The following is a 26332-nucleotide window of genomic DNA, read 5'->3' on the forward strand; positions in this document are numbered from 1 at the left end:
GTGTGATCGTTCGAAACAGTTTCTCTTTATTGGCAGTAGGGACTATAAAGTCAACGTCTTACAGTAGGTACAGTATCAGCAGTTTCATTAGGTACAGTATCAGCAGTTTCATTAGGTACAGTATCATTTTCTGTTTAGGTACAGGGCAGTTTAGTGGCATCTTCAAGCCGCTAACTGTCTAGTCAAGGTAGTACAACTCTCAACGTAGTACTCTCAAGGTAGTACTCTCAAGGTAGTACAACTCTCAACGTAGTACAACTCTCAACGTAGTACTCTCAAGGTAGTACAACTCTCAACGTAGTACTCTCAAGGTAGTACAACTCTCAACGTAGTATTCTCAAGGTAGTACAACTCTCAACGTAGTATTCTCAAGGTAGTACAACTCTCAACGTAGTACTCTCAAGGTAGTACAACTCTCAAGGTAGTATTCTCAAGGTAGTACAATGTAGTACTCTCAAGGTAGTACAACTCTCAACGTAGTGCTCTCAAGGTAGTACAACTCTCAACGTAGTACTCTCAAGGTAGTACAACTCTCAACGTAGTGCTCTCAAGGTAGTACAACTCTCAACGTAGTACTCTCAAGGTAGTACAACTCTCAACGTAGTACTCCCAACGTAGTACAACTCTGCACAACACAGGGTAGTAGAGTAACATCCAGGAATATTCCATGTACAGTACAGTAATATAGTCTAAAGTTCATAGCATGGCTTCAGTACTAAACCCTCAGTAAACCACCAAAACAATTACTCAACACACTGTTTTAGTTTTAGCTAAGTTTTAGATTTTAGTTTTGGTCTGTTGTTTTTTTGAATAAGCACTACAACAGTTGGAATACAGATTAATGGCAACATATTTCCTCCGCACCAGCAAGTATTCAGTGAACAGATGTCCAGTCGTACAGTAGAAGATAAAACCCCCTTTTCCCCTCAGTAGTAGGAACAACACAAACAGCTGTTTAAGGCCTGCACCTCTCCTTGTGCTGCCCTCCAAACATGTACATTTCATTATTAAAACATACATACAATATGTACAGCTTATATCAGATTTTTAAATAGTTACTACTGTGGTTATTATGGCGGACAAGGAGAGAACTAATCACAACATTCAAGTCCATTAGTAGTACATCCTCCCCACCCTCTTCTCTAGATAGTTCACTACTTGTGATCAGAGCTCTATGGGCCTGGTCAAATGTAGTGCACTTTAAAGGCTCTAGGGTCCCATTTGGAACACAACCTTTGTCCTCCTGGCTAATATGGCCATTAAGCCCACATAGTGGATAGATACAACTCTACTAACAGTAAACAATGTGCACGGACGGTTAACGTTTTATGTATTCAAAAACCTTTCTTCTTTTTTAATCACAAATAATAATACAAAAATCATCCATAAGTACGTACAAAAAGTGAAATGTTTCTCAATTCATTGTCACACAACAAACAACCATCTGTATCCTCCTTGGTCGAACACTTGCACATTTTCAGCAGCAAGATAGATTCCTACGTGGTCCTTATAGATATGCCTGAACACATTATATTTAATGGTCCTTATAGATATGCCTGTCCACATTATGTGTAATGGTCCTTATAGATATGCCTGTCCACATTATGTTTATTGGTCCTTATAGATATGCCTGTTCACATGATATTTAATGGCCCTTATAGATATGCCTGTCCACATTATATTTAATGGTCCTTATAGATATGCCTGTCCACATTATATTTAATGGTCCTTATAGATATGCCTGTCCACATTATATTTAATGGTCCTTATAGATATGCCTGTCCACATTATATTTAATGGTCCTTATAGATATGCCTGTCCACATTATATTTAATGGCCCTTATAGATATGCCTGTCCACATTATGTTTAATGGTCCTTATAGATATGCCTGTCCACATTATGTTTAATGGTCCTTATAGATATGCCTGTCCACATTATGGTTAATGGTCCTTATAGATATGCCTGTCCACATTATGGTTAATGGTCCTTATAGATATGCCTGTCCACATTATGTTTAATGGTCCTTATAGATATGCCTGTCCACATTATGGTTAATGGTCCTTATAGATATGCCTGTCCACATTATGGTTAATGGTCCTTATAGATATGCCTGTCCACATTATGGTTAATGGTCCTTATAGATATGCCTGTCCACATTATGTTTAATGGTCCTTATAGATATGCCTGTCCACATTATGGTTAATGGTCCTTATAGATATGCCTGTCCACATTATGGTTAATGGTCCTTATAGATATGCCTGTCCACATTATGTTTAATGGTCCTTATATATATGCCTGTCCACATTATGTTTAATGGTCCTTATAGATATGCCTGTCCACATTATATTTAATGGTCCTTATAGATATGCCTGTCCACATTATATTTAATGGTCCTTATAGATATGCCTGTCCACATTATGTTTAATGGTCCTTATAGATATGCCTGTCCACATTATGTTTAATGGTCCTTATAGATATGCCTGTCCACATTATGTTTAATGGTCCTTATAGATATGCCTGTCCACATTATATTTAATGGTCCTTATAGATATGCCTGTCCACATTATGTTTAATGGTCCTTATAGATATGCCTGTCCACATTATGGTTAATGGTCCTTATAGATATGCCTGTCCACATTATGTTTAATGGTCCTTATAGATATGCCTGTCCACATTATGTTTAATGGTCCTTATAGATATGCCTGTCCACATTATGTTTAATGGTCCTTATAGATATGCCTGTCCACATTATGTTTAATGGTCCTTATAGATATGCCTGTCCACATTATATTTAATGGTCCTTATAGATATGCCTGTCCACATTATGTTTAATGGTCCTTATAGATATGCCTGACCACATTATGGTTAATGGTCCTTATAGATATGCCTGTCCACATTATATTTAATGGTCCTTATAGATATGCCTGTCCACATTATGTTTAATGGTCCTTATAGATATGCCTGAACACAATATGTTTAATGGTCCTTATAGATGTAGTGTATATAAATTCCTCCATCATGCATATTCATGACTTGCACCTCTATCACTCGGTCGTGTCATGCCATTGTTATGAACGTCGTCAAGCCGCCCTCTACCGGAGGCATTCTGGACGGAGGCTAACTACTGTTTCGTCAAAATTACACTACAGTGCCTGGAAATACGATGACATTGTAAAAGTAGTCGAATATTTAGTAGGAAACAACTTAATGTCAGCATTATCATGCCTTCAAATTTACTTTAGACATGTCTAATGTTGTCATTAGCTTGTAAAGTTCGTCAAAAATAGCTAGCAATGCTAACGTTAGCTAGCTAAAATCCGTTGGCCTCCCCTCAATTTTAGCTAGCTAGTAAAAGTCAATCTGGAGACATTCAAAGTTTTTCTACAAATGATTTGCCTCATTTTGAATTTCATTGTATTTCCAATCCACTGTAACGCGCTTTTTGATGAAATCTTCATCAGCGCTCATTGACGACGCATTTAGCAAAATGCTCAGTCCAACATGAACGTTTAAAACAATATTGTGACCAAACTTGCAACCTATGAATATAATGTACACGAAGAGAAGCATAATGTAGATTATAGACCGTCCGGCTATTGATCACTAAAACCCGAGCCCGGAGCACAGATATTACTCTGTTTCCCTGCTGTTTCAGTGAAATAGTGATATATTCAGTTTGAGGTTCCAGGCTACTAAACTATTATAAATCATGATCTGTTTGGGCAAGCAGCTTTCACGAGAATAACTTTGGCTGTTTGTGGGAATCGTCTTGTTGAGTTAGAAACCCTGGTGGAGTTAAGGAAATGACCTCAAGGATGTCTTGTTTGAAGAGGAAGGAGCAGGGAGGGGTATTTGTTTTGAGTCCACCCTGAATACTACTCTGCTTCACCAGTGAGACCATAGTGAAATGGAGCGCTATTCAGGATGGGATTCAAAGCTAGTAATTGTGCAACTCACTTCAGATTTTTTAGGAATTACCAGAAAAGTTTGAAGGGAGTCATGTCCAGTCTACAGTTGAAGTCGGAAGTTTACATACACTTAGGTTGTTGGAGTCATTAAAAGTCATTTTTCAACCACTCCACAAATTTCTTGTTAATAAACTATATTTTTGGCAAGTCGGTTAGGACATCTACTTTGTGCATGACACAAGTAATTTTTTTCCAACAATTGTTTACAGACAGATTATTTCACTTATAATTCACTGTATCACAATTCCAGTGAGTCAGAAGTTTACATACACTATGTTGACTGTGCCTTTAAACAGCTTGGAAAATTCCAGAAAATTATGTCATGGCTTTAGAAGCTTCTGATAGGCTAATTGACATCATGTGAGTCAATTGGAGGTGTACCTGTGGACGTATTTCAAGGCCTACATTCAAACTCAGTGCCTCTTTGATTAACATCATGGGAAAATCAAAATAAATCAGCCAAGACCTCAGAAAAAAATTGTAGACCTCCACAAGTCTGGTTCATCCTTGGGAGCAATTTCCAAACACCTGAAGATACCACGTTCATCTGTACAAACAATAGTATGCAAGTCTAAACACCATGGGACCATGCAGCCGTCATACCGCTCAGGAAGGACACACGTTCTGTCTCCTAGAGATGAATATACTTTGGTGCGAAAAGTCCCAGAACAGTCCCAGAACAACAGCAAAGGACCTTGTGAAGAAGCAGATACAAAAGTATCTATATCCACAGTAAAACGAGTCCTATATCAACATAACATGAAAGGCTGCTCAGCAAGGAAGAAGCCACTGCTCCAAAATCGCCATAAAAAAAGCCAGATTACAGTTTGCAACTGCACATTGGGACAAAGATCGTACTTTTTGGAGAAATGTCCTCTGGTCTGATGAAACAAAAATAGAACTGTTTGGCCATAACGACCATCGTTATGTTTGGAGGAAAACGGGGGAGGCTTGCAAACCGAAGAACACCATCCCAACCGTGAAGCACGGGGGTGGCAGCATCATGTTGTGGGGGTGCTTTGCTGCAGGAGGGACTGGTGCACTTTACAAAATAGATGGCATCATGAGGTGGGAATATTATGTGGATATATTGAAGCAACATCTCAAGACATCAGTCCAGGAAGTTAAAGCTTGGTTGCAAATGGGTCTTCCAAATGGACAATGACCCCAAGCATACTTCCAAAGTTGTGGCAAAATGGCTTAAGGACAACAAAGTCAAGGTATTGGAGTGGCCATCAGAAAGCCCTGACCTCAACCCTATAGACAATTTGTGGGCAGATTCTGAAAAAGCATGTGCGAGCAAGGAGGCCTACCTAGGTGTAACCTGACTCAGTTATACCAGCTCTGTAAGGAGGAATGGGCCAAAATTCACCCAATTTATTGTGGGCAGCTTGTGGAAGGCTACCCGAAACGTTTGACCCAAGGTAAACAATTTTAAGGCAATACTACCAAATACTAATTGAGTGTCTGTAAACTTCTGACCCACTGGGAATGTGATGAAAGAAATAAAAGCTGAAAGAAATAATTCTCTCTACTATTATTCTGACATTTCACATTCTTAAAATAAAGTGGTGATCCTAACTGACCTAAGACAGGGAATTTTTACTAGGATTAAATGTCAGGAATGGTGAAAAACTGAGTTTAAATGTATCTGGCTAAGGTGTATGTAAACTTCTGACTTCAACTGTATGTATTCGGCATTTAGAAGCTACAGTATATCAGAGTTTGAAATCAGGGTCAGATAATCCAGACAATTTTTTTTTATAAGTGTCTTGATTGACATTATCTTTGTAATAATGGTTTGGTTCCAGAGATAAAGGGTGTGGGAATCATTCAGTCATACAGAGAAAACATCATGTCTAAAAGTACCAAAACGATCATGAGTTTACTGTTACACATCAAAACATTATCTTAATATTGTATAAAACTAAAAATCATTATTATTATTACTATAATTTAATCTATATGATCAACAATTAAACATGACATGTAATTTAAACGCAAACATTTACATTTTGGTAAAGAAAGTTGTCATATATCTGTGATGCTTAAAGGCCCAACGCAGCCGTTTTTATCTCAATTTCAATTAACTGCCTTATTCCAACATCATAGTATGTGTATATATATATATAAAACACAGCGGGGGACAAAATCATGTTTTTGACTGCACTGGGCCTTTAACGGTCAACACACTACCTGAGGATGGATGTGAAAGATAAGAAATGGAAAATAAATGATTTTCTGAAAAGAAAAAGGTTTTGTTATTAAAGATTGATTTACTGATGAAACGTCGTTTCAGAGCCAGGGTAGATCACACGGCACCTGATAACAGAGAGCTTTGGTATGGAACATTGGATCACACGGCGGCCATGACAGTTCTCTGTGAATACGGTAGATCTACAGGAGGGGCCTATAGCAGGGGGCTGCCAAACTCAATTCCTGAAGGGCCTGCGTGTCGGCTGGCTTTTTATGTTTGTTATTTGCTTCCAATTCAGTGTGTATAATGGCCATCCCCATGGTGTAAATACCTTTTGATGTGTAGTGGCCGTGCAGACAGGCCCAATCGTTCCCTCACCTTTCATACACTGATCTTTCAATGGATGATCAACATGCTATTAGACGTATAGTATATGGCAGAGGGGCAGCTTCTAGTGTGTTACTGAGAGAAAAGCCAACCTCCAATGGAATATAACAGTCTTCAGAATAATAACCTTTGTGTAACAACACATAGTTAAAAATAAATAAAAATAAATAATCAGAATTCAAAAATATCCTAGTAAAGTCACAAAGACAAGTGCTATTCATTTCAACAACGTACTTTTTCCTTTTTAATAGAAACACCATGGACGATTCAAGGACCACAGACTACCTACCCATCCACTATAGCGCATAGTAGTAAGAGGTCAGAGTGTAGGTATACTACGGAATCAATATCAGGCAATCTGATTGGACAGAGCTGCAGTATCAGAGAGTTTGATTGGACAGAGGCAGGTTGCTCACAACAACGTTTTCAGAAGCAGAGCTGCTCACGAATGACAGGAAGTAGTAGAAGAAGAGGAGGAAAGAGAGGAAGAGAAGAAAGGATACATTACATTCAGAGACAAAATCACCGGTCCATACCTCCATCTCTCTCTCTGTAAGGAGACTCAATCAATCAGCCAATAGCAGTCCAGGCTGTCCATACATGTCCACAAAGACAAAGCCCACAAGGACATCTACCATCCAATCGTCACGCAAACATCCACTTCCTCATTAGTCACATGACCTCACAGTCACCGGGTAAGATAGGTCCTTCCCGCCAGGGAGAAATTAAATTCCACTTCCTGGAAAAACCTGGCATGTTTTAACGAAAACTTCCTGGCCTCTGTTCATTGGCCGGTGTCGGCGGAGAGGCGTGTCTCGAAGAGGCTCAAGGCGTGGTGGACAAACTCGTACTGCTCCCCTGTCTGGATCAGACCTCCTCTGAAAAAGACACACAGAGACAAGGCAGCCATTAGAATCACGGCTAAAATAACAACATGGACCAGTAACAGTGGTAGCATGTTAGTAACATCCTGACTGTCTGTCTGTCTGTCTGTTAGTAACATCCTGACTGTCTGTCTGTCTGTTAGTAACATCCTGACTGACTGTCTGTCTGTTAGTAACATCCTGACTGACTGTCTGTCTGTTAGTAACATCCTGACTGACTCTCTGTCTGTTAGTAACATCCTGACTGACTGTCTGTCTGTTAGTAACATCCTGACTGACTGTCTGTCTGTTAGTAACATCCTGACTGACTGTCTGTCTGTTAGTAACATGCTATGAAATACAAGGAGTGGAAAATCATTTCAATAAAACTAAACCTTCCATCAGTTGTGGCCATGCTACTGTCTGTAATATAATGAATCCATCTCATACTATCATTTCATTAAACTAAACCTTCCATCCATGCTACTGTCTGTAATATAATGAATCCATCTCATACTGTCATTTCATTAAACTAAACCTTCCATCAGTTGTGGGCATGCTACTGTCTGAAATATAATGAATCCATCTCATACTGTCATTTCATTAAACTAAACCTTCCATCCATGCTACTGTCTGTAATATAATGAATCCATCTCATACTATCATTTCATTAAACTAAACCTTCCATCCATGCTACTGTCTGAAATATAATGAATCCATCTCATACTGTCATTTCATTAAACTAAACCTTCCATCAGTTGTGGCCATGCTACTGTCTGAAATATAATGAATCCATCTCATACTGTCATTTCATTAAACTAAACCTTCCATCCATGCTACTGTCTGTAATATAATGAATCCATCTCATACTATCATTTCATTAAACTAAACCTTCCATCCATGCTACTGTCTGAAATATAATGAATCCATCTCATACTGTCATTTCATTAAACTAAACCTTCCATCAGTTGTGGCCATGCTACTGTCTGAAATATAATGAATCCATCTCATACTGTCATTTCATTAAACTAAACCTTCCATCCATGCTACTGTCTGAAATATAATGAATCCATCTCATACTGTCATTTCATTAAACTAAACCTTCCATCAGTTGTGGCCATGCTACTGTCTGAAATATAATGAATCCATCTCATACTGTCATTTCATTAAACTAAACCTTCCATCAGTTGTGGCCATGCTACTGTCTGAAATATAATGAATCCATCTCATACTGTCATTTCATTAAACTAAACCTTCCATCCATGCTACTGTCTGAAATATAATGAATCCATCTCATACTATCATTTCATTAAACTAAACCTTCCATCCATGCTACTGTCTGAAATATAATGAATCCATCTCATACTGTCATTTCATTAAACTAAACCTTCCATCAGTTGTGGCCATGCTACTGTCTGAAATATAATGAATCCATCTCATACTATCATTTCATTAAACTAAACCTTCCATCCATGCTACTGTCTGAAATATAATGAATCCATCTCATACTGTCATTTCATTAAACTAAACCTTCCATCCATGCTACTGTCTGAAATATAATGAATCCATCTCATACTGTCATTTCATTAAACTAAACCTTCCATCAGTTGTGGCCATGCTACTGTCTGAAATATAATGAATCCATCTCATACTGTCATTTCATTAAACTAAACCTTCCATCCATGCTACTGTCTGTAATATAATGAATCCATCTCATACTGTCATTTCATTAAACTAAACCTTCCATCCATGCTACTGTCTGAAATATAATGAATCCATCTCATACTGTCATTTCATTAAACTAAACCTTCCATCAGTTGTGGCCATGCTACTGTCTGAAATATAATGAATCCATCTCATACTGTCATTTCATTAAACTAAACCTTCCATCCATGCTACTGTCTGTAATATAATGAATCCATCTCATACTGTCATTTCATTAAACTAAACCTTCCATCCATGCTACTGTCTGAAATATAATGAATCCATCTCATACTGTCATTTCATTAAACTAAACCTTCCATCAGTTGTGGCCATGCTACTGTCTGAAATATAATGAATCCATCTCATACTGTGACTGAAAAACATCTCTTATTTTAGCGCTGCTGAACATTTGGAACATTATGTACCAATGTTCTGTCTCATAATACATTAACCATTTAGGATTCTCTCCAGCTCATTTAATCCTGTGGTAATTAGTCATGATAAAAGGTCATTTAAACTCTTACTCAGTCATCTAAACGGTACAGTGGCAGTTTGCTTCAGTACATTCTGTTCAATGATTAACTAAAGCTCAACCAAGGCAACATTATGAAGTCCTTGATACCCTGTTGAGCTGCAGGCTACTGCTTCATCCTAATGGATGAGTGCTTTATCCTGGAACAGACAGGCTGTGGGAGATATTTCAGCTTAAACCCTGTTCAGGCTCAGGGGGTGAGTGGGTGTGTGTGTGTGTGTGTGTGTGTGTGTGTGTGTGTGTGTGTGTGTGTGTGTGTGTGTGGTGTGTGTGTGTGTGTGTGTGTGTGTGTGTGTGTGTGTGTGTTTGAAAGAGATAGGAACATATTATCACGTTCTGTCCCTCTCTTGTAAAAAAAAAACAACGTTTCTCATGTACAAGTTTCTTAGCATGATTTATGTCACACCCACCTACATCCCCCCTAACATCCATCCTGACTGTCTGTCTGACTGTCCTCACCCAGCCACATCCATCCTGACTGTCTGTCTGACTGTCCTCACCCAGCCACATCCATCCTGACTGTCTGCCTGACTGTCCTCACCCAGCCACATCCATCCTGACTGTCTGTCTGACTGTCTGTCTGACTGTCCTCACCCAGCCACATCCATCCTCACTGTCTGTCTGACTGTCCTCACCCAACCACATCCATCCTGACTGTCTGTCTGACTGTCCTCACCCAGCCACATCCATCCTGACTGTCTGTCTGACTGTCCTCACCCAGCCACATCCATCCTGACTGTCTGCCTGACTGTCCTCACCCAGCCACATCCATCCTGACTGTCTGACTGTCCTCACCCAGCCACATCCATCCTGACTGTCTGTCTATCCTCACCCAGCCACATCCATCCTGACTGTCTGTCTGACTGTCCTCACCCAGCCACATCCATCCTGACTGTCTGTCTGCCTGTCCTAACCCAGCCACATCCATCCTGACTGTCTGTCTGTCCTAACCCAGCCACATCCTTCCTGCCTGCCTGCCTGCCTGCCTGCCTGCCTGCCTGCCTGCCTGCCTGCCTGCCTGCCTGCCTGCCTGCCTGCCTGCCTGCCTGTAATCACTGATGGTCATTAGAGCAACACAAACACAGTAGCATACAAGAAGGAAAGAGGACATGGCTTTATCTTCACCAGGTAACTCACCTGTCTGCTGTAAACAGACAGCTGTCTGGACCTATTCCACATACGGTCTAATATACCAGGTGTAGGTAACTCACCTGTCTGTTGTAAACATATTGTCCTACATTGGACCTATTCCACATACGGTCTAATACACCAGGTGTAGGTAACTCACCTGTCTGTTGTAAACAGACAGCTGTCTGGACATATTCCACATACTGTCTAATACTCCAGGTGTAAGTAACTCACCTGTCCGCTCTGAGCTGACACACAATCCCCAGCACATCCACCACTCCCTCCAGCTCCAACTGACGACAGCCTATCGTCGTGGCGATGAAGCAGCCCGTTCGGCCAATCCCTGCGCTGCAGTGTACGATGACGGGTCCCTGCGATGGGGAGCCCGTCCTGTCCTCCTCCACGTCTCTCATCAGCTGGAGCAGGGGCTGGGCGCTGTCTGGGGTCTTATGGTCCGGCCACGATGTGTACCAGTAGTGCTTCACCACACGACTCTGGGCCCCTTGCTGTGAAAGAGACAAAGACACACACAGAGAGTTTGAGTAAGATCAAGATGGTGGTTTCAGTCTAGTTTAAAGTAACTGTCCAGTGTTTACAGATTTCTATGAAATATAACCTATAATCAATGACAATGTGAGTGAAATAGTTTTTCTTCTCAACATTTTTTATAAATTATGTTATAAAGCAGATTTTCTGTGTTGGAATGGTGTGGGCGTACCCCAACAACAGAATGGTGTGGGCGTACCCCAACAACAGAATGGTGTGGGCGTACCCCAACAACAGAATGGTGTGGGTGTACCCCAACAACAGAATGGTGTGGGCGTACCCCAACAACAGAATGGTGTGGTTGTACCCCAACAACAGAATGGTGTGGTCGTATGCCAACAACAGAATGGTGTGGTCGTACGCCAACAACAGAATGGTGTGGTCGTACGCCAACAACAGAATGGTGTGGGCATACCCCAACAACAGAATGGTCTGGGCGTACCCCAACAATAGAATGGTGTGGGCATACCCCAACAACAGAATGGTGTGGGCGTACCCCAACAACAGAATGGTGTGGGCGTACCCCAACAACAGAATGGTGTGGGCGTACCCCAACAACAGAATGGTGTGGGTGTACCCCAACAACAGAATGGTGTGGGCGTACCCCAACAACAGAATGGTGTGGGCGTACCCCAACAACAGAATGGTGTGGGTGTACCCCAACAACAGAATGGTGTGGTTGTACCCCAACAACAGAATGGTGTGGGTGTATACCGGTCATAAAAAATATTAATGCAAGTAGATCGCTGATTGGTCAGTTCATCCTCCTCAGGAGGATGACATCATGCTCTGAGAAAATAGCAAGCATTTTGGAAACGGTCTGTTTGAAATAAATGTTTCAGGTGGGGGTTTTTGAAGTGTTTTATTTTCTCCAAAGTTTGCTTTGGTCACACGTACGAGTAAGGGCCTATAGGGTGAGTCAACATTATCTGGGTATGAGTCAACAAAACATGATCTTATAAAAGTGTAGATTTTCAATTGGAGAGTTAATTAAGTGTATAGTAAATAGCTAGAAACCCACAGCGACCCAGTACGGTCAATGGGTTCCATCCCTGAGTGAAAAGTACCTTCAGGTTGAGGGTCCGACAGGTGTAGTTGTCACACTCTGTCACGTTGTTAATGAGCACCTCCACCTTGCCATAGATACCACGCCTCTCTGGCCAGTACAGAACACATTTCTGGAACAGACAGCATTATTAATCATTACACATGTTATCGTATCACCAATCACTATTGATCCATTAAACCCTGTCAATAACACATGATAAACAGGATTATGTCATGTAAATCCTGTCAATAACACATGATAAACAGGATTATGTCATGTAAACCCTGTCAATAACACATGATAAACAGGATTATGTCATGTAAACCCTGTCAATAACACATGATAAACAGGATTATGTCATGTAATCCTGTCAAATTTACATGTGTAGAATCACATACTTATTTGTTTACACCTAACTTTGTGTGTGTGTGTGTGTGTGTGTGTGTGTGTGTGTGTGTGTGTGTGTGTGTGTGTGTTTGTTTGTGTGTGTGTGTTAGGGTTGAATATTTTCCCGGGTATTAAAAAGAAAAAAAATCATCCTGAGAATAAATCACTTTTCTCCCAGTCATTCTAAAGCATAGAAACCATATAAATATACTGAAAAATGTCATTTGATTAGAGCTTTGATCAGCATGACAAATCAAGACTGATGCTACCTGAGATTGATACTACCTGAGACTGCTGCTACCTGAGCCTGATGCTACCTGAGCATGATGCTACCTGAGATTGATACTACCTGAGATTGATACTACCTGAGACTGTTGCTACCTGAGACTGATGCTACCTGAGATTGATACTACCTGAGACTGTTACTACCTGAGCCTGATGCTACCTGAGCCTGTTGCTACCTGAGACTGATGCTACCTGAGCCTGATGCTACCTGAGCCTGATGCTACCTGAGCCTGATGCTACCTGAGCATGATGCTACCTGAGCATGATGCTACCTGAGCCTGATGCTACCTGAGCATGATGCTACCTGAGCCTGATGCTACCTGAGCATGATGCTACCTGAGCATGATGCTACCTGAGCCTGATGCTACCTGAGCATGATGCTACCTGAGCCTGATGCTACCTGAGCATGATGCTACCTGAGCCTGATGCTACCTGAGCCTGATGCTACCTGAGCCTGATGCTACCTGAGCCTGATGCTACCTGAGCCTGATGCTACCTGAGCATGATGTGTGTGTGTGTGTGTGTGTGTGTGTGTGTGTGTGTGTGTGTGTGTGTATGTGTGTGTGTGTGTGTGTGTGTGTGTGTGTGTGTGTGTGTGTGTGTGTGTGTGTGTGTGTGTGTGTGTGTGTGTGTATGTGTGTGAGTGAGTGAGTGAGTGAGTGAGTGAGTGAGTGAGTGCACCCGTACCTCGTTCTTTTCCCTGAGCTTGGTGATCATGATGATGACAGGACAGTCTTCCTGCCAGGCCATCTGCCAGAAATCATTCACTGTGTTGATCATGGGACCCTGGGTGGCGATGTAGGCCTTCTCATCGCCTAGGTAACCCTGCAGATGTCAGAGAGAGGGAGGGAGGAAGGGAGGGCTATTATCAAACTGGTACACAGGAATTCTTGACTGGACCAAAAAAGTTTTTGTAAACCGTCACTAGACTGGGGACTAGCTTGTTAAGGCATGATGAATGAACAGGTTGTTTAGACAGCAGAGTCACTAACCCATTCATTAGGTGTTCGTATTTCTGTCTTAATGTGTGCTGCTATTTATATTTTTTTTATAATTGTTTTATTTAACCTTTATTTAACTAGGAAAGTAAGTTAAGAACCAATTTACAATGACGGCCTACCGCGGCCAAACCCGGACGACGCTGGGCCAATTATCTGATTATCCTCTATGGTGTTAGCTACTGTCCAGAGAGAGATAAACCACAGCAGGTCTGAATATCCTCTATGGTGTTAGCTACTGTCCAGAGAGAGATAAACCACAGCAGGTCTGAATATCCTCTATGGTGTTAGCTACTGTCCAGAGAGAGATAAACCACAGCAGGTCTGAATAGCCTCTATGGTGTTATCTACTGTCCAGAGAGAGATAAACCACAGCAGGTCTGAATAGCCTCTATGGTGTTATCTACTGTCCAGAGAGAGATAAACCACAGCAGGTCTGAATATCCTCTATGGTGTTAGCTACTGTCCAGAGAGAGATAAACCACAGCAGGTCTGAATATCCTCTATGGTGTTAGCTACTGTCCAGAGAGAGATAAACCACAGCAGGTCTGAATATCCTCTATGGTGTTAGCTACTGTCCAGGGAGAGATAAACCACAGCAGGTCTGATTATCCTCTATGGTGTTAGCTACTGTCCAGAGAGAGATAAACCACATCAGGTCTGAATAGCCTCTATGGTGTGAAAGAGAAAATGAGAGTGTTATGTCCCATATGGCACCCTATTCCCTATATAGTGCACTACTTTTGACCAGAATGTATTGCACTAAATAGGGAACAGGGTGCCATTGTGAAGTCATGCTAGTAGTTGAGCTTCCTGCAGTGACTACAGGGGAAGTGGCCCTATTGTATCTGGAGCTCAACGGGTCATTAGAGAGTGAGTTCACTAGTTCCTCCGGCCTGCCCTCTCTCTCCTTCTGTTCTCTCCATAGATTTACATGGAAACAACAGAAACAATGTCCTCGCTCCCCTGGCCTCACTGCTACGCTTTTCTTTCCCAAGATGGAGAAACCCGATAAGGAGAATCTGAAGTTGTTTGTTTGTTTAAAAAGGGAACAAGTCTTATATCACACCAATCAGTTCAACAACACTGGGATATGACTGCATAATATGAAATATGAAGGCATGAACTAAACTAAAGATGACCAGTTAGAATCCAGGGTGATAGAATGAAAAAAATGTAACTATGTTTCATGAGTTCCGTTCTAATCTCTAATCTGTTATAATCTGAATATGCATACCTGTACAGACAACTTTAATCTGTTATAATCTGACTATGCATACCTGTACAGACAACTTTAATCTGAGTTTTAATCTGACTATGCATACCTGTACAGACAACTTTAATCTGTGTTATAATCTGAATATGCATACCTGTACAGACAACTTTAATCTGTTATAATCTGAATATGCATACCTGTACAGACAACTTTAATCTGTGTTATAATCTGACTATGCATACCTGTACAGACAACTTTAATCTGTGTTTTATTCTGACTATGCATACCTGTACAGACAACTTTAATCTGAGTTTTAATCTGACTATGCATACCTGTACAGACAACTTTAATCTGTGTTATAATCTGAATATGCATACCTGTACAGACAACTTTAATCTGTTATAATCTGAATATGCATACCTGTACAGACAACTTTAATCTGTGTTATAATCTGACTATGCATACCTGTACAGACAACTTTAATCTGTGTTTTATTCTGACTATGCATACCTGTACAGACAACTTTAATCTGAGTTTTAATCTGACTATGCATACCTGTACAGTCAACTTTAATCTGTGTTTTATTCTGAATATGCATACCTGTACAGACAACTTTAATCTGTGTTTTATTCTGAATATGCATACCTGTACAGACAACTTTAATCTGTGTTATAATCTGACTATGCATACCCGTACAGCCAATTTTAATCTGTGTTATAATCTGACTATGCATACCTGTACAGCCAACTTTAATCTGTGTTATAATCTGACTATGCATACCTGTACAGCCAACTTTAATCTGTTATAATCTGACTATGCATACCTGTACAGACAACTTTAATCTGTGTTATAATCTGACTATGCATACCTGTACAGACAACTTTAATCTGTGTTATAATCTGACTATGCATACCTGTACAGACAACTTTAATCTGTGTTATAATCTGACTATGCATACCTGTACAGCCAACTTTAATCTGTGTTATAATCTGACTATGCATACCTGTACAGACAACTTTAATCTGTTGTAATCTGGCTATGCATACCTGTACAGACAACTTTAATCTGTGTTATAATCTGACTATGCATACCTGTACAGACAACTTTAATCTGTTATAATCTGGCTATGCATACCTGTACAGCCAACTTTAATCTGTGCTATAATCTGACTATGCATACCTGTACAGACAACTTTAATCTGTGTTATAATCTGACTATGCATACCTGTACAGTCAACTTTAATCTGTGTTTTATTCTGAATATGCATACCTGTACAGACAACTTTAATCTGTGTTTTATTCTGAATATGCATACCTGTACAGACAACTTTAATCTGTGTTATAATCTGACTATGCATACCCGTACAGCCAATTTTAATCTGTGTTATAATCTGACTATGCATACCTGTACAGCCAACTTTAATCTGTGTTATAATCTGACTATGCATACCTGTACAGCCAACTTTAATCTGTTATAATCTGACTATGCATACCTGTACAGACAACTTTAATCTGTGTTATAATCTGACTATGCATACCTGTACAGACAACTTTAATCTGTGTTATAATCTGACTATGCATACCTGTACAGACAACTTTAATCTGTGTTATAATCTGACTATGCATACCTGTACAGCCAACTTTAATCTGTGTTATAATCTGACTATGCATACCTGTACAGACAACTTTAATCTGTTGTAATCTGGCTATGCATACCTGTACAGACAACTTTAATCTGTGTTATAATCTGACTATGCATACCTGTACAGACAACTTTAATCTGTTATAATCTGGCTATGCATACCTGTACAGCCAACTTTAATCTGTGCTATAATCTGACTATGCATACCTGTACAGACAACTTTAATCTGTGTTATAATCTGACTATGCATACCTGTACAGACAACTTTAATCTGTGTTATAATCTGAATATGCATACCTGTACAGCCAACTTTAATCTGTGTTATAATCTGAATATGCATACCTGTACAGACAACTTTAATCTGTGTTATAATCTGACTATGCATACCTGTACAGCCAACTTTAATCTGTGTTATAATCTGACTATGCATACCTGTACAGACAACTTTAATCTGTGTTATAATCTGACTATGCATACCTGTACAGACAATTTTAATCTGTGCTATAATCTGACTATGCATACCTGTACAGTCAACTTTAATCTGAGTTTTAATCTGACTATGCATACCTGTACAGACAACTTTAATCTGAGTTTTAATCTGACTATGCATACCTGTACAGACAATTTTAATCTGTGCTATAATCTGACTATGCATACCTGTACAGTCAACTTTAATCTGAGTTTTAATCTGACTATGCATACCTGTACAGACAACTTTAATCTGAGTTTTAATCTGACTATGCATACCTGTACAGTCAACTTTAATCTGTGTTATAATCTGACTATGCATACCTGTACAGTCAACTTTAATCTGTGTTATAATCTGACTATGCATACCTGTACAGTCAACTTTAATCTGTGTTATAATCTGACTATGCATACCTGTACAGACATCTTTCAGGAAATGTTTTTTACCTGTTCATTATGAGAGCGCTATCATAACTAAGAGATCACTGTTGTTTTACAAACACAACATCCACCTGTTTGGGTTTGGGTTCAGAATTCAATGTGTTCACAAACAATGGTTAAGAACCCAGAACAGTCCCTGGGCTCACATGCCTGGTGGATAACTTACCCTGTAATTGGCATTGATGTGTGTGTGTGTGTGTGTGTGTGTGTGTGTGCGTCCGTGCGTGCGTGCGTGCGTGCGTGTGTGTGTGTGTGTGTGCGCGCGCGTGCATAATTTACCCTAATGTAGTTGGCGTTGATGTGTGTGTGTGTGTGTGTGTGTGTGTGTGTGTGTGTGTGTGTGTGTGTGCGTGCGTGCGTGCGTGCGTGTGTGTGTGTGTGTGTGTGTAACTTACCCTAATGTAGTTGGCGTTGATGTAGCTGCTGAGAGGGTCGAAGGAGCTCTTGGTCCTCAGGATCACTCTGGAATGTGGATCTGCAGAAGACAACAGATATGTTAGTGACTAAAGGGTTCCAGCTATTAGAATCAGATAGATATGTTAGTGACTGGAGGTTCCAGCTGTTAGAATCAGATAGATATGTTAGTGACTAAAGGGTTCCAGCAATTAGAATCAGATAGATCTGTTAGTGACTGGAGGTTCCAGCTGTTAGAATCAGATAGATATGTTAGTGACTGGAGGTTCCAGCTGTTAGAATCAGATAGATCTGTTAGTGACTGGAGGTTCCAGCTATTATAATCAGATAGATCTGTTAGTGACTAAAGGGTTCCAGATGTTAGAATCAGATAGATATGTTAGTGACTGGAGGTTCCAGCTGTTAGAATCAGATAGATCTGTTAGTGACTGGAGGTTCCAGCTGTTAGAATCAGATAGATATGTTAGTGACTGCAGACAGGACTTCTCTGTCTGAAGAGTTCAGTCTGGACTGTTCTGTCTGGACTGTTCTGTCTGGTGTGTTCTGTCTGGTGTGTTCTGTCTGAAGTGTTCTGTCTGGACCTCTCTGTCTGAAGTGTTCTGTCTGGACTGCTCTGTCTGAAGTGTTCTGTCTGGACTGCTCTGTCTGAAGTGTTTTGTCTGGACTTCTCTGTCTGAAGTGTTCTGTCTGGACTTCTCTGTCTGAAGAGTTCTGTCTGGAGTGTTCTGTCTGGACTGTTCTGTCTGGACTTCTCTGTCTGAAGTGTTTTGTCTGGACTTATCTGTCTGAAGTCTTCTGTCTAGACCCCAACCTCAACCCCAGACCCCAGACCCCAACCTCAACCCCCAACCCCAGATCCCAACCTCAACCCCAGACCCCAACCCCAGACCCCAACCTCAACCCCAGACCTCAACCCCAGACCTCAACCCCAGACCCCAACCTCAACCCCAGACCTCAACCCCAGACCCCAACCCCAGACCTCAACCTCAGACCCCAACCTCAACCCCAGACCTCAACCCAAGACCCCAACCTCAACCCCAGACTTCAACCCCAGACCTCAACCCCACACCCCAACCTCAACCCCAGACTTCAACCCCAGACCTCAACCCCACACCCCAACCTCAACCCCAGACCCCAACCTCAACCCCAGACCTCAACCCCAGACCTCAACCCCAGACCTCAACCCCAACCTCAACCTCAACCCCAGACCTCGACCTCAGACCCCAACCTCAGACCTAAATCTCAGACCTCAACCCCAGACCCCAACCTCAATCCCAGACCCCAACCTCAACCCCAGACCTCAACCCCAGACTTCAACCCCAGATCCCAGACCCCAACCTCAACCCCAGACCTCAACCCCAGACCCCAACCTTAACCCCAGACCCCAGACCCCAACCTCAACCCCAGACTTCAACCCCAGACCTCAACCCCACACCCCAACCTCAACCCCAGACTTCAACCCCAGACCTCAACCCCACACCCCAACCTCAACCCCAGACCCCAACCTCAACCCCAGACCCCAACCTCAACCCCAGACCTCAACCCCAGACCTCAACCCCAGACCCCAACTCCAGACCTCAACCCCAGACCCCAACCCCAGACCCCAACCTCAACCCCAGACCTCAACCCCAGACCTCAACCCCACACCCCAACCTCAACCCCAGACTTCAACCCCAGACCTCAACCCCACACCCCAACCTCAACCCCAGACCCCAACCTCAACCCCAGACCCCAACCTCAACCCCAGACCTCAACCCCAGACCTCAACCCCAGACCCCAACTCCAGACCTCAACCCCAGACCCCAACCCCAGACCCCAACCTCAACCCCAGACCTCAACCCCAGACCCCAACCTCAACCCCAGACACCAACCTCAACCCCAGACCTCCACCCCAGACCTCAACCCCAGACCCCGACCTCAACCCCAGACCCCAACCTCAACCTCAGACCCCTCTGTGCTCTGCGTGTTGAAGGAAGACTGCTGGTTCAGACAGGAAGCCTGATAACGTTCCAAGGTGTGAACGGGAAGACAGTAACATTCCAACCCAACTGTCTTTTTATTACAGAATGATGTCATTCACACACACACACACACACAAACACACACACACACACACACACACACACACATACTACTATAACACCCTATTCCCTAGTTAGTGCACTACTATAACATCCTATTCCTTAGTTAGTGCACTACTATAGCACCCTATTCCCTAGATAGTTCGCTACTACAGCGCCCTATTCCCTAGTTAGTGCACTACTATAGCACCCTATTCCCTAGTTAATGCGCTACTACAGCACCCTATTCCCTAGTTAGTGCAGTACTTTTGATCAGGACCCACAGGGTTAAAGGCAGAACACTAGGGAATAGGACACCATTTGGGACACACCTAGAGGCTGTTTAAAGAATCAGGAAGGAACAGCTCATCTCAGACATTGGGTTTATATTTGACCACTTCCGTCCACCAGGCTGACCAACCAGACAGGGCAGCACTAAAACACTTCCTGTATGACCAGGAGAGGTTGTGGCGGTTGGCTATGTTTGGTTGTTTTCAGTGTTGCCAAACACATGCTGCACACAACAATATATCATGCGCTGCAGAGAATGTTTGTCTATGTGTGCGTGTGTGTGTGTGTGTGTGTGTGTGTGTGTGTGAGAGCCCAAAGGTTGACAATAACAGACAGTGACAGGTTGACAGAACTACTGCTGTGAGAGATAGACAAGCCTAATCTACCGCGACTCGACACTGACCCTCACATTAACACCATAGCCTTAGTCTGTGGGACCACACAACAGGTTGTGGCTCTGTGGGTGGTCAATTAGTCCTTATAAACTGGGTGGTTCCAGCCCTGAATGCTGATTGGCTGAAATCCGTGGTATATCACACCGTATATGGGTATGACAAAACATGTATTTTTACAGCTCTAATTACGTTGGTAACCAGTTTATAACAGCAATAAGGCACCTTGGGGATTTGTGGTATATGGCCAATATACCACGGCTAAGGGCTGTATCCAGGCACTCCGCGTTGTGTCGTGGTTAAAGAACAACCCTTAGCCGTGTTATATTGGCCATATACCACACCCCCCTCGAGTCTTATTGCTTAATGAACTAATACATATTAAAAAGCTAATATACTTACTTGGCAGTATTGTCTTGTATCTGTTTTTGGTTCCATGACTGGAAATGTCCATCACCTTTGGATCCACAAAGTTCATTGGGATTTCCTGAACGGACAAACAAAACGGACAAACAAAACAGACAAACAAAAACAGACAAACAAATCGGACAAACAAAAACACAATTTAACTCATGAAGCAAGTTAAATCAATTGGTTTAAACAGCCCATAAATGTTGAGGTGGATTGTTCCACATACACAAATGTAATGGGCTATCCGGCCTTGAATAACAGAGTTGATTAATCAAGTTGTTGACCACAGGAACACAACGCTGTGTAGTGGTTGTGTTGACGTTTTGTTTACTCACGACGAACCCGGTGTGTAGGGTCTGTGTGTGTGTGTGTAGGGTCTGTGTGTGGAGCGCCACGTCTCGTAGCTGTGTGTGTGTGTGTGTAGGGTCTGTGTGTGGAGCGCCACGTCTCGTAGCTGTGTGTGTGTGTGTGTGTGTGTGTGGTGTGTGTGTGTGGTGTGTGTGTGTGTGTGTGTGTGGTGTGAGTGTGTGTGTGTGTGTGTGGTGTGTGTGTGTGTGTGGTGTGTGTGTGTGGTGTGTGTGTGTGTGTGTGTGTGTGTGTGTGTGTGTGTGTGTGTGTGTGTGGTGTATGCGAAGGTGTGTGCGTTGTGTGTGTGTGTGTGTGTGTGTGAGTGTGTGTGTGTGTGTGTGGTGTGTGTGTGTGTGTGGTGTGTGTGTGTGGTGTGTGTGTGTGTGTGTGTGTGTGTACGTGCATGCGTGTGTTCATTCCACTCACAGCGAACTCTGCGTGCAGCGTCTGTGTGTTGAGCACCACGTCTCGTAGCTGCTGTCTGGACAGGGTCCGGCTGGCTGACTGCAGGTACTCCTGAGTGGCCCTCTCTCTGGGGGTCACCACCCCACAGTTCAGGGGCTCCACCGAGGCCAGGGAGGACATGTCCAGCACCAGGGAGACGTTGGAGCCTCTCCTACGGGACCAAAACACATGTTAACATGGTCTTTTCCTCGTTCTACGTTGATCTGCCTTTTCTCAGAGTGGCTTACTGTGGTGTTTTTATTGGCAGAATGCGGGTCATAAACAAACCGTATTCTGCCTAGCAACATGGGCGACAGATTACTGTAACTGGCTAATCAAGGGAACAATTGTTGAACTCGACTGGACTATCTTTAAATTCTATTTGTTTGTTCCTCCTCATCTCCTGAAGATAACATGTCTTGGTCTATTCGCATGCCCACATCAAATCACCTTCTCATTGTTTACCCTGGCCCAATCAGAGGGGGTTAAATATGGCGTCCGGTCCCGGTTGGCTGGGCTTCCAGAACAACAACAAACTGTTAAGAACAAACTCTGGCTAATGACCAATCACCATGGAGACAGGTCTTCCTGACCCCCTGACACCAGCTAATGCCCAATCACCAAGGAGACATGTCTTCCTGACTCCCTGACACCAGCTAATGACCAATCACCACGGAGACAGGTCTTCCTGACCCCTTGACACCAGCTAATGCCCAATCACCACGGAGACAGGTCTTCCTGACCCCTTGACACCAGCTAATGCCCAATCACCACGGAGACAGGTCTTCCTGACCCCTTGACACCAGCTAATGCCCAATCACCACAGAGACAGGTCTTCCTGACCCCCTGACACCCGCTATAGAACACACACACGTGCACGCACATGCACAAATGAATACACACACGCACGCATATATACAGTATATAGTCTCTCTCACTGTCTCTCTCTCTCTGTCTCTCTCTCTCTCTCTCTCTCTCTCTCTCTCTCGCTCTCTCTCTCTGTCTCTCTCTCTGTCTCTCTCTGTCTCTCTCTCTGTCTCTCTCTCTCTCTCTCTCTGTCTCGCTCTGCCTCTCTCTCTGTCTCTCTCTCTCTCTCTCTCTCTCTCTCTGTCTCTCTCTGTCTCTCTATGTCTCTCCCTCTCTCTCTCTCTCTGTCTCTCTCTCTCTCTCTCTGTCTCTCTCTCTCTCTCTCTCTCTGTCTCTCTGTCTCTCTCTGTCCCTCTATGTCTCTCTCTCTCTCTCTCTCTCTCTCTCTCTCTCTCTGTCTCTCTCTGTCTCTCTATGTCTCTCCCTCTCTCTCTCTCTCTGTCTCTCTCTCTCTCTCTCTGTCTCTCTCTCTCTCTGTCTCTCTGTCTCTCTGTCTCTCTCTGTCCCTCTATGTCTCTCTCTCTCTGTCTCTCTCTCTCTGTCTCTCTGGCTCTCTCTCTCTCCATCTGGCTGCTCAGCCATCGTAACATCTCGATGACCATTTTGCCAAAAATCTTCAACAATGCAGAGACCAGCATATCTCTGTTTTCTCAGTTGTTGACACTGAATGCAGAGCACAGACCAAAGGGAATTGTTCCAGTCAAGGACCGAACATTCAGTGTTGTGTGTCCACTCTGAACTGCAGTCCTGCAACAATCAGCCCCATGGCGGCTCAGGAAGTAGCCAGTTTCCTGTCAGAGAGTCACGCCTTTCCCTTTTGTTCTTGTGGTCTGAGCCCAAATGGCAGTCTATTCAGAGGCAGTGGAGTCACAGGTTAGGGCTGCTGGTGCCTGTCACTCCGTACTGTTTTACTTGACAGGAAGATGGCATGTGCCTGGTTAGTGACACCACTCAGGTTTCTAAGTGTATATTGTTTAAAATAATCAACTTGGTGGTTGGAGCCCTGAATGCTGATTGGCCGACGGCCGTAGTATATCAGACCGTATACCACGGGTATGACAAAACATGTATTTTTACAGCTCTAATTATGTTGGTAACCAGTTTATAACAGCAATAAGGCACCTCGGGGGTTTGTGGTATATGGCTAATATACCACGGCTAAGGGCTGTATCCAGGCACTCAGCGTTGTGTCGTGCCTAAGAACAGCCCTTAGCCGTGGTATACTGGCCATATACCACGGCTAAGGGCTGTATCCAGAAACTCAGCGTTGCGTCGTGCCTAAGAACAGCCCTTAGCCGTGGTATATTGGATGCAGCTAAGGGCTGTATCCAGGCACTCCGCGTTGCGTCGTGCCTAAGAACAGCCCTTAGCCGTGGTATATTGGCCATATACCACCGCTAAGGGCTGTATCCAGGCACTCAGCGTTGCGTCGTGCCTAAGAACAGCCCTTAGCCGTGGTATATTGGCCATATACCACACCTCCTCCGACCTTATTGCCTTAAATATACAATGCTGACAGTGTTAATGATCTTCTTCCTGTCATATAATATATACATTCTAACCTACATGTACATAGAGGAAATACACATTACAGTTCCAGACCTGAGCGTTATCAGGCATCCTCAAACTACACTCCAAAATGGTACAAAAGCACTTGACAATATTCCCCCCCCAAAAAAAAATCCTATGTAATCTATCACCATGAGACACCTGCCAGTGAAATGAACCCTCTCTCATTGCATTTTATCCTGCTTCATTGTTTTACATAAAGAACATTCCTGACAGAGGCCTGTTCCGGAACATTCTCTCACTTCCTTCTTATAAACATCAGGATGACTTGTGACATAAGGGGCCTCAATCTCAATTCATCTTTCCTCACCTCCTTCTCAACTGTATAAGAGGAGAAGGTCAGAGGGGGAGGGGCTATGTACCTTTTCCTTCAATGGGTTTAGAGAAGGAGGTGAGGAGAGGAGGTGAGCAATCGAGGTAAGATTATTTGAGAAAGAACCAAGATGTCCTCTTCCCTCCTCCTCTACCTCCTACTCTATGTCCTCCATCTCCTCCTTCTCCACCCCTTCCTTCCTCCTCCTCCCCCTTCCTTCCTCCTCCTCCACCTCTTCCATCCTTCTCATCCTCCTCCTCATTCCCTCCTCCTCCTCCTCTACATCCTCCATCTCCTCCTTCTCTCCCTCTTCCCTCCTTCTCCCCCCCTTCCTTCCTCCTCCTCCCCCTCTCCAGTCCTTCTCGTCCTCCTCCTCATTCCCTTATTTTCCTCCTCATCCTCCTCCTCCTCCTCTCCCCCTCTTCCCTCCTACTCCCCCCCTTCCTCCTCCTCCTCCTCCTCCTCTTCTCCCCCTCTTCCCTCCTTCTCCTCCTCCTTTCCTCCTCCTCTTCCTCCTCCTCCCTGTTCCCACCTTCCTCAGACTAAGGCAGAGGAGGTGGTCTACCCCTCATTCTACACGTACTCTACGGAGAACACCTGCCACCAAACACAATCAGATGTTAGAGGTCGGGGGAAAATACCACGGCTCAATGCCTCTGGACTCTGGCCAGCATGTAACAGTTCACCTGAGTGCAGTGGGATGTGATAACATAACCCACAACTTACTGCTGGGACATGATACAATATGCTGGTATCAGCCATTCATTTGGGGATTGTGTGTAGCTACAACATCTAATCTGCTTGGTATAAACGCACGATGAAAACCTTCAAATGTCTTCAAACCAGTTTCGCTCTGTGTCTCTCTCTGTGTTCTCTCTCTGTGTCTCTTTCTGTGTCTCTTTCTGTGTCTCTCTCTGTGTTCTCTCTCTGTGTCTCTTTCTGTGTCTCTCTCTGTGTCTATCTCTGTGTTCTCTCTCTGTGGTCTCTCTCTGTGTCTCTCTCTGTGTCTCTCTCTGTGTCTCTCTCTGTGTCTCTCTATGTGTCTCTCTCTGTGTTCTCTCTCTGTGTTCTCTCTCTGTGTCTCTCTCTGTGTTCTCTCTCTGTGTCTCTTTCTGTGTCTCTCTCTGTGTCTCTCTCTGTCTCTCTCTGTCTCTCTCTGTGTCTCTCTCTGTGTCTCTCTCTGTGTCTCTCTCTGTGTCTCTCTCTGTGTCTCTCTCTGTGTCTCACTCTGTGTCTCTCTCTGTGTCTCTCTGTGTCTCTCTGTGTCTCTCTCTGTGTCTCTCTCTGTGTCTCTCTCTCTGTGTCTCTCTCTGTGTTCTCTCTCTGTGTTCTCTCTCTGTTCTCTCTCTGTTCTCTCTCTGTGTCTCTCTCTGTGTCTCTCTCGCTGTCTCTCTCCGTGTCTCTCTCTCTGTC

The 26332-nt window shown here is 43.2% G+C and overlaps 1 protein-coding gene and 1 long non-coding RNA gene across 4 annotated transcripts in view; both read right to left on the reverse strand.

Moving 5' to 3' along the window:
• Positions 1 to 3: 3 nt before the first annotated feature.
• On the reverse strand, positions 4 to 4126 carry LOC118942826. The gene is made up of 2 exons (XR_005038453.1): positions 570 to 4126; positions 4 to 532 (listed from the first exon to the last, which is right to left on the reverse strand). It is a non-coding gene; the product is annotated as an uncharacterized LOC118942826 (long non-coding RNA).
• Positions 4127 to 5570: 1444 nt separating this feature from the next.
• The window catches only part of LOC110499711 (receptor-type tyrosine-protein phosphatase R), a 94328-nt gene continuing 73566 nt past the window's right edge, over positions 5571 to 26332 (reverse strand). For all 3 annotated transcript variants that reach the window (XM_036956589.1, XM_036956588.1, XM_036956590.1), the window contains 7 exons: positions 22153 to 22342; positions 21370 to 21454; positions 18206 to 18285; positions 13734 to 13871; positions 12394 to 12504; positions 11015 to 11286; positions 5571 to 7431 (listed from right to left, as the gene is read on the reverse strand). In XM_036956589.1, coding sequence (XP_036812484.1) covers positions 7338 to 7431; positions 11015 to 11286; positions 12394 to 12504; positions 13734 to 13871; positions 18206 to 18285; positions 21370 to 21454; positions 22153 to 22342 — 970 coding nt within the window. In that variant the 3' untranslated portion in view covers positions 5571 to 7337. The remainder of the gene's footprint in view (positions 7432 to 11014; positions 11287 to 12393; positions 12505 to 13733; positions 13872 to 18205; positions 18286 to 21369; positions 21455 to 22152; positions 22343 to 26332) is intronic.

This window comes from Oncorhynchus mykiss, chromosome 21, assembly GCF_013265735.2.
Source record: "Oncorhynchus mykiss isolate Arlee chromosome 21, USDA_OmykA_1.1, whole genome shotgun sequence".
In the NCBI taxonomy this organism is placed as follows: domain Eukaryota; kingdom Metazoa; phylum Chordata; class Actinopteri; order Salmoniformes; family Salmonidae; genus Oncorhynchus; species Oncorhynchus mykiss.